Genomic DNA, 14,049 nt, shown 5'->3' on the forward strand with positions numbered 1-14,049 from the left:
TCCTGTGAACCGCTAGAGTATAGTAATTTAGAAAATTATTACCATGCGACAATCCGTCGCCATTGTCATACTTTGGATAAATTTCAGCAGAACTTTGAACTACTTAGAACAAAATAAAACCACAGCGACAATGCTGTGTGTGTGACATATACTGATCGTGTCACATTTTTGATCGGCGCGATCTTTATATTTAGTTTAAATTTAAAGTCCTGTATAAAAGTTTTGTACTGAATAAAAAAACCTTCGAAAGATTAGTGACCGTGGATTAAGATTTAATGTCATGATAAGAACGGTAGTTGAGCTTGGTTATAATACCATTCATGTAGGAGTCAAATTTAGTACATATCCAGATTTTTCTGTAAAACCATGTTCCAGTAGTTTGTTCTGATATACTCCCTTCTCTCCCCAACCTTTGTGCACGGTGAACGGTAGTTGGAAAATCGCGGGAAAATAATTCACCCATCGTCAGCCGCCCTTTGCATGGTGGAACTGATGACATGATGCTAGATTTTTTTCTATGCTTTGCATAATTTTTCTGTCCATAGTCTGTTTTTTTTTTTTGTTTGGTTTGTTGTTACCTGGTTTTTGGCTCGCCCGGTAGATTTTTCCGCGTAGTTTAAACACTGATGATGACGAGCGTTCGGTGGTTAGTTGCGTTTTGCGTGCGTCACGGATTGGATGTTCTGTTGGATTACGGCGTCGGCTTTAGATAGTTCTAAAGTGGAACAGTTTGATGGTTACATGTGTTTTGGAGAAAGCGAAGAGAAAGTTAGCCAAATTTTGTGGGGTTTTTGAACGGTGTCACAACAGTTCGAGTGGCAAGTTGGGGCTGTTTCATTCGAGGCCAAAATTTGGCTGCCACATTTGAAGCGTCGGTTTTCGACTAGTGAAGGTGGCGATTGCTGGGACTGAGATAACATGAAGATTGTGTTTTCTGTGAGAAATTGTTATTATTAGAATAAATATAACGGTGAACATTTTTGCTTATTTTATGAGTGAAAAGGATATAGCATTTGGTAAGTTGTTGAGTATTTTGAAAGTTGTTTCCAAATGTATTGTGTGTGAGGCGTTGAGAACAACTCGTCATCAGTTTTATGAAAAAGCATTTATATGGCGACCCTGACGGAAAGAAAGTTTGTCTCCATATATCAACGGAATCGTTTCTACGGTTGTGTTACTCATAGTTCGTGAGAAATGATTCGATTATTCTTAATAACAAAAATTTAATGCAAAAGTTGATTTATCCGTACAGGTCGGACTCGATTATCCGGAACATTTTCATTTTTTCAATTTTTTCATTCCGGATAATCGAGTTTTCCGGATAATCAAATCACACAAAAAATACTGAAATTTTGCGATTAACGAACATAAAATAAATATTTCTTTTCTTTATTTTACTTGTATGATGCAGTGGCGTAACCAGAAGTTACTTCTGAGGTGAAAGGGGGTAAAATCTCAAGAAGCAAAAAAAAAATTGGACATTGATAATTTTCACTTAATTCGAACATGTCCCAAACATGCCGGAAGTGACTTAAATGGTAATAAATATGCCTGAAGGGATGGTAAAGGCAAAATTTCGGAATGAAAATTGAAAACGGACACCAAAAAAATAAAATTCCGGATAATCGAGTCTAAAATACGTTGGATTATATAAAAAATTCTACAGATATTCTGGTTTTAGAGTCAAAGTCAGCTATATTTTAGATGAATTTGGAATCTTCTTCGTTCACTTCGTTTTCTGAAAAGGTTCTTCAGACATGTTGAGAACCCTTTAAGAATTTCAGGTAAAATAGGATACATTTCTATTTTTTTGTTTTCTCTCGTTCGTATTTTTGTATATCTTTATCAATTATCATAAACTTTTTTGCAACTGTTTGAGTCACTTTTATTTAAACTGTGAGCTAAATTTATAATCAGTCATGGACTTTATACATTTACTTTTGGCTAAATATAGAATAAATTTGTGCTTTGCCCATTAAGGCTGAATTTGAATCATTTTCTTTTTGGCTTTTTTCTCTGTTTTAATTACTTTTTTAATTTTGAGATCATTATCTTTTTTTTCTGGATTCCAGGAGCGTTTTTTATGTACTAGTTTTTTTTCCAAGATATTTTTGTATATTTTAGGATGAGTTTTTGTTTTCTTTGGAGCCTTTTTTCCTTTTATATCTAAGAAGCATTTTTCAGTTTCGATTATGTTCTATTTTTAGTCAGCAGTTTTTATGCATTCTGAATTAAATATGATATAGGTTTTTTTTTGAGTTTGATATTTTTTCTGGTAAATAGTTGCTTTTAGATACTAATTTGTGATCAATTTCTTAGTTATTTTTTTGTTTTAGGAGTTTTTTTTTGCTGTTTCGAATGCTTTTTTTTCAATCTGGAACTAATTTCTGTGCTCTTTCCGCTGTTTTTTTGCGTTCGTAAGTTTTTGAAGTGGCTCAAGTTATTTCAGGGTACATTTTTGATTCTTTTACACTACACTTTTATTCCACTTCACTTTTCAATTCTATCACTCAAAAAGATAGAATTAAAAAGTGAAGTGAAATAAAAGTGTAATGTAAAAGTGTGTAGATTCTGTCAACAACTCATGTAAGAATTAATGCATTTTTGATTATTTTACTCCTGGGTTTTCTAGTTTTTAGGAGCGCTCCAATTAAATTAAAATTGTTCTGTTCTTTTGAACACCTTTTAATATTGTCAGCAAAACTTGAAACCATGCACTTATTTTTTTTCGTAAATGCTTCAGACTGGTTCTAGTCGAATGCGGAATTATTCTGGTTTCTCAAGTTAAAGTTCAAAATGCATTTGAAAAATTCGGTTAATGAAAATCGGCTTCCATTTGTGAATGATTTGTAAATTCTATTGATCTGTTTTTATTATGGACTAAAATTATAACTTTTTTCTTGTTTGGAATAGGCTCGAACCATTTCGAGGAAATTTTATAACTCCTTTTAGTTTTCATTTTTTTCTCACGTTTTTAGATTTTAGTTATTTTTCCTTAACATGTCTTTAGTCACTGAAAGCTATATTCAAGATTATTTTTCTTCCGACTTCCTCTGGATTTTACATAATTTATGGATGCTGCCTTATGGCTGTTCTGGTCTTAGCGGTTTTCGATCTGAATTTATTATTGTTACTTTGCTGACATTTTTATGCCTAATCACTGAATAAAGCACAGAACCAAACGTTTTTAAATTTTTCTCTGTAAGGAATTATCTTAAAATATACGTGGACAATGAGAAACTAAACTTTTAAGAAAAAAATGTTTTAAAATTCTCCATACACGACTTTTTACCAAAAGATGTGTAATAACTTGAAATTCAAATAGAAAAAAATGTGGGAGAAATTTGATTTTTTTTTGGTAAATTGAAATTTAGTGTTTATACAGATTTTTTACAAGGCATCATCAACTCGCTATAATTTCTTCTCAGACAGTTTTTCTATACAAACAAAGGTTTCAGAGCTACAATGGATACGCTCTCTTAAAAAATTACTTTTGAGTCTAAAAAAAGTTTCTACCTAAGGAAAATACTCAGTTTGCTGAGTCAGATATGTGCGCAAGTTTTTTTTTAATTTTCGAACATGAATTTGTTCTTTTGTTACTTTGGGAATGTTTTTTTTTCTCTTGATATATTGATATTCCTACGGATTTTCAATTGAAGTCGTTTTGATTGACTTGAAAAATATAGAATTACATAAATAAAGAGTAGGGTAATCGTTCCATTGTTCATCCCAACAGCTAGGTGCACCTATATTCATCCTATTTCTCTCATTCGACCAATTTACCGTCAAATTTTTACAAATTCTTGAAAGTAAATCTATTTGCTACTCGATTTAGTCAAGTGGTTGAAAGTTTTACGTTGAAATATGGTAAAATTCGACAATAAATTGATCAAAAAGGCGTGATGAGATGAATATAGGTACTGAGATGAATATAGGAGCGATTACCCTATAACATGACCCTGGTCAACATAGACCAAAACACTCAAAAAGCTTAAACCGGACAAAAAAAGATTATAGCTATTCAACCACTCCTGCAAATTTTGGTGTTCCTAGCCACTAACTTTTTTTCAGAGACTTCAATGAGTTTTCTCGTGAACATAACGTTGAAGCGACGAACCTGGCGAGCAATTACTATGCGAACTCTCGCATAAGTTGACGCGTTTTGGTAAAGGCTAGGGGCACCAAAATTCATAGTAATGGTTGAATAGCTATAATCTTTCATTTTTTCCGGTCGGAGCTTTTGGAATGCACTTTTTATCGTTGTGTTGACCAGTGTAATCTTCTCTATGAATATTTTGGCCTTTTTCCTAGGAAGGTATATTTTTTTGTATATTCAGGAGAAAAAGAAATACGCAACAAAAACACAAAGCAAAATTGTGATAAATTGCTCCCTATGATAATAAACTTTGATTCGTTGGAGAGCAGAGGTTTGTCGGCTGGCTTAGCTCATTATGCGAAAGAATCCTGCGAGTGTACAATAATTCCTGTTGTTCGTCACAGTTTTTAAACACCTCCGGCGTTCCACATGGTAACAGCTTAAGACATTTGCTGTCTACGCTGTTTTTCAATGATTTGATACTGCTGGTTGTTGCTGGCTGCAAACTAGTATACGCAGGTGAGCTTAAGCTGTATTTAATAAAACGCTCTATCGACGGCTGTCAGCGGCTACAAGGGCTTTTGGATAAGTTTGTTCACTGGTGCCACAAAAATTTGTTGACGGTTAGCGTTTTTAAGTTTCAAGTGATGACGTTTTACTGCAAAATGAATCCAATTGTGTTCAACTATCAAATTGATAATCAAGACCCAACAAGAGTTGACCACGTTAGTGACCTTGAAGTTTTAACGGACGTTGTTTTGTGCTCTAGTTCGACCAATCCTCGAAAATGCTAACTTGGTTTGGTGTTCTCAACAACTAGTTTGGAATTTGCGACTTGAGCGAGTGCAGAAAAGATTCGTGCGGATTGCGTTAATAAATCTTCCGTGGCGTGACCCAATTAACCTGCCTCCATATCCTGACCGTTGTCGTCTACTTGGGATTGAATAAATTCCATCGGCGCAGCGAAGTTCAACAAACGGTGTTCGTAGCAAAAGTTCCAAACTCCGAAATCGACTCACCAAACATCCTTTCCAAATTAAACTTCCGAGCCTCACAGTGTCTTTTTCGTTCTACGGGATTGCTACAGCCTAGTTTTTACCGTACTTATTCAACGACCCGTTAGCTTGGTGCATTAGATTATTCCCCAAAGTGGAAGATCTTTCTGATTTCGGCACACCATCACACAAATTCGTAAAGAGAGTTCGTCGTAGATTTTATTTAATTGGTAAGTATTCCTTTGGGTATTTTTTGTTGGATGAATTTTTAACAAAAAAAAAATAAAGAATAGCACTCCTAGTCCACCGATGACGGATGACGACCAACCAGGAGCAGGATTCTCACGTATTTAGTCAGCATGACAGGCTTTCTCTTCAAGAACTAACAGCACATTGAAGTGGGGGCCAATGTAACAGTAACCTTGTTTCTCCTGTTAACCAACAGGCTTCCGTCATTGGTTTAATATACCGTGAAAGCGGACTTTAATAGCTTTTTAGAGTATTATTTGAATGTATGACATTTCAATGGATTTGTCCGGGTTTTGAATATTTAAAACAAGTACTGAATGTGCCACAACAAAACTCATCAATATTGTTTCAACAATGCTATTGATTTTTTGTTTGCGGGTAATTTTGCTTTGCTTTGCGGGGTTTGCGGGTAGTGCTGGAAAAATGAAGGAAAATTTGAGAAAGGTTTCAATTTTCATGAATTTTTGAATGTATTAAGGTACTATGGGCCGGCGTCACATTATTTTCCCGAGTGGGTAGAAGCAATGGAGGGGGATAATTCCGTGTGGGTAAGTACCCACAGAGACATTTTCCGAATGGGTACTACTACCCACACTACCCATATGAACCGCCGGCCCTAGTACTATTTGGTCAGAGAGCTATTCATAAAACACCTATTTCGAAACATTTCTGGCCGCTTTCCCCTTAGACTCTAAATCTCTACAAATTTCACCAGACCTCTTATTTCCCAATACCTAGTTTACGTTTTGCGTCTTTGATTCCAAAGACTATCCAAGTTCACCGTAGGTGTAGGTTTTAGGTGATTTTCATTGGTTGTCTGTATCTTACAGCCTATATAAAAATTTCGGATATCACTTAGAAAAGTGCAAATTTACGGCACATATTCGCATTTTTATGAATGAATGTATGTTAAAATTTTATAAACCAAAAACAAGTGGAAGTAGCTCAAGGAAACAGAGTGATATGATGTACGTTGACTTAAAAATAGGCAAATCACGAGAACCCGGCTCTTAAGTGATAAAACTAAGTGACGCTTTCGCACGTTAGTATGAGAAAGCCATAGAATGGCCCAAGAATAAGCAAAATAGGACGTAGAAGTTAGGCTAGCGTTAAGTAAATGGTAACTAATAAAATAAATCGCTTTCTTAGAGCTATTCCACACGACCGAGTCCGTGCATATCACAAGTCTTGGAGGGGATTTCCGGAAAAAATATTGAAAAAAGGTTTGATTTTCGATCTCTGGATATTATACCGGTTTAGGAAGTACTCATATTCGGTGGTATTTTTCAATTTCGGGTTGTTCTGCAGAAACGGAGAGTTGTCATCTTAGATTTCAAAATGGAAGAGAAAATTCACATTGGGTAGAACTTGGTAATTTTGGGCTGTTTCACAGACACCGCATGTCACAATCTTGAATTCCAAAATGACATCTGAAGTTTGTTTCTAGTCACTGGACATCCTCCGGTTCTGGAAATATTCTTATTGAATGGTATTTGGCTATGTTTGACTGATTTGTGGATACCGGAAGTCACCATAACGGTTTTCAAAATAGCGTCTTGATTCGATTTCCGGCCTCTAATCTTAATGGTCATTTTAAGCTGTTTCCCGGAAAGCTAATGTCTGCTCTCTGGGCATCACCTAGATTCCAGAAATAACCGTATATGATGATATTTGGCTATGATTGGTGGTTTCGTGAAAATCTTAAGTTTTTTAACAGAAATTTTAAATTTTAAAGTTTGCATTTGTATTCGTATTTGCCAAGGTTATTTTTTATTTTTTTTTCTGGATGCATATTGATATTCCCTATAACTTTTCATTTGACGTCATTTCGATTGATCGCAAGATTTCAAGTTTTAGTTTTTGAAAAAGAAATTAAACCTTTTTTTAATCAACCTCTATTTTTTGTATTTTCATAAGAAAAGAAAAATACTCCGAAGAAAATATAGAGAAAAATCATTAAATACATTTTTTTTAAACTATGCTGTTACTGATTTGATTTGAAATTTTACGTTAAGCTGTCATTAGTAAAACGATCCAAATCGCTCTGCAGCTGGTACGGGATCATCGCTAAGCTCCTGATAGTGGATATGGGACCATAGCTAAGTCACTGTTGGGCTTTGATGATATGATATAAAGTTGATATAATATAATATCCAGCAAAAAAAAAAATTGGTGTACGGAGTTTTTTTCCTAGGTATAACCGTTTTTAGCATTGGCGTAACTAAGGAAAAATCCCCGGGGGCTGGAGGCGGCTAATGTTTAATGCGAAAATGGTTTTTACCTTTTGTGTTTCTCGTGGGATCCAATTTCGGCACTGCAGCAGTGCTGGAGGAAGTCGACAAAAATTACCGAATATCTGCTCTACTGTTCTCATTCTTTTTCATTCCTGGGAAAGATTTGATTTGTGGTGATATGAACCGAAGTCCATAGTTGAAATCACTTACCGGAATCGGTGATTCCTTCAATTGCAATCAGGAGAACAAAGTTTAAAACGATTCGGGAAAGTGTCCACTTCAAATTTTTACAGCTGTTTGTTGATGAAATCAGAACGCGCATCAATGAAAACAGAGGAAGAGATAGGGATGCAGGGAAAAAGAGTAGATGTGCATCCAATCAAGTCATTATTTTCAATAATAGTTCCTTGTTTAAGTAGATTCACAACTATTTTGGTGTGGTCGATGAAGGAAATTATAATTATTAAGAAATTCCCAGTCCTCTAGTGCTAACTGTACAATCCTAGAGGGGGCTATAGAACCACCCGTAGTTACGCCAATGCAGTAGCTTAGCTAGGGGGGTGCGGTTGGTGCGGTCCGCACCAGGCCCACCACTCAAGGGGCCCCAAAATTTTGCGAACACCGTACCGGTCAACATGCCCATCTGAACTTAACCTCATGTATTTGTGCTCTCGTGATCCACACGGACAAAGTATACGTGATACCGATGTTCATTTTTACCATGATTCGTAATTCGACTGACGCCGAAGTTGAATGTTTTGCGATCGCAAAAAACATTCGATGCAACGTGGAAACACCACATCCCTGGCACGAACGTCATTCCCATACATTTTGCTTGAAGCCGTTTTTCTCTGGCTCGATTATACGTCAAAAGGCTGTCAGTGCGTGCGAAACAGCCGAATAAGCTCCGTCCATGCGAGATCAACTGTTGCTGCAAGTCGTGTGTAGGAATGCAAAAAGCGAAGAACGACTGTTTTGTTTTGAACGTTCTATGGATTTTATGCAGGATATAAATGGTCATGTTCAAACATGTTTCAACACCTTCTGGATAGCTCCACATTCAATATAGTTAGAAGCACGAAAAAAATCTGTACTGTAACACATGCGGCACAATGAACGGAGCTTAAGATCATATTTTCAACACTAGCGTCATCATCATCGGCGGCGGCTTCAGGAAACAGTTGCCATGATATCGGTCTGGGAAACACGCAACGAAGGAGCGATTTTTTGCAATGCTGAAAACCAGACTTGGCAAAGCACGCACCGCACTAGAGGCGGAACAAAAATTGAGCTCTTGCTTGCTAGGTATCACGCACTTGAGCTGGGTGCTTCGGTCGATGATTCGACACGCGAAGAAAGAAGCATACCACCACAGAGCGGATATTTCTTCGTTGGCGTTTTTCTAAAGGGGCCATCCACATACCACGTGGACAGATTTTCAACGATTTTGACCCCCCCTCCCCTTCCGTGGACAACTGCCCATATAAATTCTAAAAAAATGTATGGACCGTGGACATTAGCCAACGCACTCGGGCTAGGTGCTTTGGTCTTCAGCTTGGTGCGCTACGAATTAAGAAAAGCGTCACACTATCTCTTCACGGATCAAAACAAAACGAAAAAGAAAAAACGCTCAACGTGCCTCCAGATGAAGAACACAAGATTATCGTACTGCATTCGTAGCTTTTTTAGCTCTTGCGCCGAGCTGGTGCTTGTTACGAATGTCACATAAGACGATAATACGCTCGTGGTGCTTGATGTCTATAATTTGGCGATGTCACCGAGCGGCTCGGAGCGGTGCTTTCACCAAGTCTGGGAAACGCTGTCTATCCGTGTTGCTGTGTGACTAACTTGCAAACATGAAACAGAGCGAGGGAAATAATCTGCGTTCACGCGAGACTATATGCACCCGAAAACAGTTGGCTCTAAGTTAAAGTTGATCAAGTTTCTCTAAGTTGAAGTTGATCAAGAACTATTTAAGGTCAACGATGAGTAACTTGAGATTGACAAACCTGCCATTTTATCAATCGAACGTGAAATCACTGATTCCATTGAATCAGTGATTTCTGATTTTGCCAACCAAACGGCTCGGAAGGTGAGTATTCAAATGCCTAATTATTGATTTTGCGGACAACGGAATAAATATATAGAAAAATCTAAGTTTTTTGTTTGTCTCAATTCCTTTTATGGAAGAAAAAACTGTACAGTCGTTTTCATTGAGGGCCCACGTTTTTGTTACCGTACCAGGCCCTCAAAACCGTAGCTACGCCACTGCGCCGATGGATTCTAGGCTCAAACAAATTTTGAACTGAATAATAATTTTTTGAAATAAATATTTTTGGCTTTTCCCGAATGTTGCGATAATTAGCACCGGCTAGCATTTTGGAAAAAAAAACAAACATCCTTTGCTCTTGCATTGGGACTGGCAAAAGATTTAACATTAGTTGAATGGTTGTAGTATTTGAAAAATAAAATCGATATTTTGCGTCACCCTATTTCAGGAAGCGCCACATTAACGGCGGCGCTAAAAAAAAAAAAAAAAAAAAATAGGGGCTGAAACGAAAAAAAGGGTCCAAATTTTTCCAATAAAGACTAAATAGAGCATCCAAAAATCGGACTTCTTTACATGGAATTGCTTTAAAAATAGATCGTTTGTGTTTGGTTACGAAGCGAAAAGCAATCTTCAATCAGAATATTGTACAGTATCTCGATGGTAAATTGAGTACAAGTAATTTTCCCTTATTTAAATTATTTCCTGAAAATTGTCTGTTTGCAATCAAAACCATTAAACATTGCATTTGCATCTGTGGTGAAACAACAAAGTGTATAGAATTTGCTCGAACAAGAAAAATAAACAGTGACGTAATTTTTAATAGCTAATTAAACAATGACCAACGCGGTAGTACTTGTAGTACTGACCTTGACGCCACAAGCTGCGACGAAAAGCTCATTTGTTTCAATCAGATTGCCAGAGACTGTTTTTTTTTGTTTCCCATTTGCTATTCAGTTGCGAACATATCGTGGATAATCTATTTAATTGAAATGCAGCTTCATTGTCCGCCGCTCCTCCCACTGGGCAATGATCTGCCCGTCACACACACATAGTTCAGTTCACACTCAATACATAAAGCCGAAATTTTAGTCGAAATTTTTGACCATTATTTGCCAAACCCATTTCCATTTTCAAATTTCAAAGCATTCTTTCGTTTCATTGTTCATTTCAGGTACGCTAGCGAAAATGGCTCGCCTTCGGAGTTCATTGTTCCCCTGGTCGATTGCCGTGTTTGCGCTGGCCGTTGTGGCGGCCACCAGTTCGATGCACATTCCGGAAGACATGGAAATTCTAGAGGGTTACGACTTGGTGTCTGCTGGTACGGAGATTAATCCGGAGGATGATTTTTACGAACAGCGCAGTCTACTGGAGCCGTTCTTTTATCGGGCGATTCGTGACAAGCGGGAAATCCCCTATCGGGTTTTGGAATCTCCTGGGTTGAAGAGTCACTTCAGACAGCACTACGAGAATGATTGGCTCGAGAAACAGAAGTATCAGGCTAAAAGAAGAAATCGACGCAGTATTGAGGTGGAAAGTTCTAGCACTACGGAGGGACCGAAGTCTACCGATGAGCTACCGAAAGCGGAGAAGCAGACCTTGCATCAGCGAACCATAGAGGCATGGGCGAAAACTCCGTACCAGATCAAGCAGCCGACCGAGGAAGAGTTGGACTCGGAAGCGGAAGCTTCTATGATGAGCGAAGGTATCAAAACCCGCGCCCCGAGGGTGAACTTTATCACGCAGAAAAAATCTTTGGCGGATTCGTCGGAAACCCGCGAGGACAAAGATAAGATCATCCCCGAGATATACCGCAAACCACTGGCCAGGTTGTACTACGAGTATCCGACTTTTCCAAGATTATACGATTCGTTTCCAGCGCATTCACAGTCGCCGATGTATCCAAAGATTTACAACAAATACGATGAATACCACCGGGATATGATGGATCGTATGCATCCACCAGCTCCGCACCGTTTTGACACGTACTACCAGCGTAGATACGACAGCGATTATGACACCTACTTTCCGCGGTACACTTTCCCCAGCTATAACTATTATCCGGACAAGCGATTTGACGTGCCTTCTTACTACCGCGATCGTAACTATCTGTTGACAAACGATGTCATGGACATTCCGCCAGTTCCACCGCAGGTTCACAAATACCCCTCACGAAAACGTCGTATCATCTACTATGCCACCCTTCCGGAGATTGTCCGAACTCCTCCGAACGTGGATTTGCGCTACCGTAATTACAACAAATTCAACAATCGTTTCGATCCCTTCTACCCGACCAAGGCACCGTTGAGTTCGTACAAAGTTTCTACCTCGAAGTACGATGATCGAAACTCAGGTGACCGCAAGGACGACAAATACGTGAGCTCTACTCCGATTAAAATTATACGAGAGATTGCTGCCCAGCAAGAGTCACCTGGAACCGGAAGTTCTTCAGCCATTCGTCGGCAGTATTCGATGAACGGAGGACTTGGTGCCAGTAGTGGTAGAACAGCCGGTGGTTATCAGGACGGCAGTCACCATGAGCAGGATCGATCTTACTTCGGTAGACATCATTAGTTTGGGATAGATTATAAGATAGTGGTACTTCAAAGTATGAAGTTGTGTGCGTGTGAATGTAGCGGAATCTAGTTAGGCTCTAGGCGGGTAGGTTTAGCAATACAGCGTTGTAGATGCTTGTGCTTTGAAGGAAACTGCAATAAATAATATTTTTAGTGTAATCTTTTAACAATTTGGATGAAAAGTCTTTGGTTTTGGTAAAATTCGGTTTTTATTATTCCATTCCAAAATCCTGTTCGGTTTTTTGGAATAAATGAGGCCATTTAACGGAAAGCACTGTTTTGATATTGGAAAATGTCGGAACATATCAGAGTACTCACTTTACTTTAAATTCTATGACTTGTTACATACTTACATGTATTTCGGTTTCTAATTGATGCTTTTTACACTAACGTAGAATGATAAGAAAGAAGTGAAAAAATCTACAGTAGATCACCACTGCAGCAAATTGCTAAACGATTGATCTGTTCGGAAATGATAAACTCGAGAGTCACTTCGTTCTGATTAGGTAAGATTAGGGGCCAAATCAGTCCGATACAGCCAGCAAAAAGCACACCCTCGTTCAACTGTCGTCAATCAATATAGGATAGAAAAAAAAACTGCCCTCTTCCCTCGTATTGCATCCGACCGTAGTTTCGGATGTCGTTTTTTATTTTATCTATTCGCATATATCACAGCCGGGAAATCAACTCCGGCAGTCGGTCCCTGTCCCGGAAAACACTCAAATGTATCACAATTTCCCATGTTTTACTGGTTGTCGGTCGAGTCCAACAAGTGCCCCTCACTTGTACACTATAGGTTTACGTGTGACACAGTAGGGACGGAAAGGGAGAATAAAAAACGACCCCCGCCATGTCTTCGGAATGTTATACCATTTGACTGATTGATTGTCTGTAATAAAAAGCCAGAAAGACGAATTACTGGGTGTTGTTAGGTACATACAAGACAAGCCTTGCGCAGCATTTGTCCTCGTGGCGGCCCTTCAATCACTTGTTGCTAATTAAATTCTAACTGCCATCTTTTTCTCCGAAGCTAAACGGGGGAGGGAGCGCAATTTAGAAGTGCCCTAGAATCTTCTCCGGTCTGGTCAGGTTAAAAATGTGGGAGCTTTATCAGCAATTAATTACAACCCACTGTCTAGCGGATGCACTAGCAAAACATTGCGCTCCGGTGATAAAGGACTAGACCAGGTGGCAGCCAGGTAGCGTGGTAATTATGGCATCGCTAATCCGCTAAGGTCATCTTTTGCGGTGTTCCATTCCGGTATGATCTTGTGCTCATTTGTTCGCCCCAACTCGACGACGAAGACCGCATCGGCTGCCTTCCCCAAACGGCAAACGGGGGGAGATGAATTTCGCAAATTAATTTGATAACCGAAGGACACGGCTAGCACAGACAACTGGAGGTACTTCTGTGGGTATTGTATGAAGTTGCAGTTGTTGGTTGTTGGCCCTTCAGATAAAAGAAACTATTACGAATTATGTTGGGTGACAGGATATATTTATAAGCAAAACTTATTCATTTATCATCAGTGAGAAAAATAGGCGGGATTTGTTGTTTTACTAGCCGGCCTTCCAAATCATTTTAGTACATTTTTATTTTTGTTACTATACAGGGTGTTACCCTGAAAGTGGTACACTTTATATATGCTACAAAATTTAAACAGATGAATAGTTTATCTCTGGTTCTTTTATGTGGCTCTTAAATGTGTTCAAAGTTATGTGTTCAACTTCATCCAGCTCCTCTGGCATGTACCCCCAAATGCTGAAGTCCTCTGAATTTGAATCGGGAGAGGATCAGGGTGTTGATCGGGTCAGAGGTGTTGATAAAATACGGTAGATTTTCGTTGCACCA

At 38.4% G+C, this 14,049-nt stretch overlaps 1 protein-coding gene across 1 annotated transcript; it reads left to right on the forward strand.

Moving 5' to 3' along the window:
- Window positions 1–466: 466 nt before the first annotated feature.
- On the forward strand, window positions 467–12,978 carry LOC129731985 (uncharacterized). The gene is made up of 2 exons (XM_055692425.1): window positions 467–1,016; window positions 10,796–12,978. The coding sequence occupies exons 1-2, from the start codon at window positions 992–994 to the stop codon at window positions 12,193–12,195; spliced, it is 1,425 nt and encodes a 474-aa protein (XP_055548400.1). The 5' UTR covers window positions 467–991; the 3' UTR covers window positions 12,196–12,978.
- The last annotated feature ends 1,071 nt before the right edge of the window (window positions 12,979–14,049 follow it).

The sequence above is a fragment of the Wyeomyia smithii genome, chromosome 3 (genome assembly GCF_029784165.1).
Source record: "Wyeomyia smithii strain HCP4-BCI-WySm-NY-G18 chromosome 3, ASM2978416v1, whole genome shotgun sequence".
In the NCBI taxonomy this organism is placed as follows: Eukaryota; Metazoa; Arthropoda; class Insecta; order Diptera; family Culicidae; genus Wyeomyia; species Wyeomyia smithii.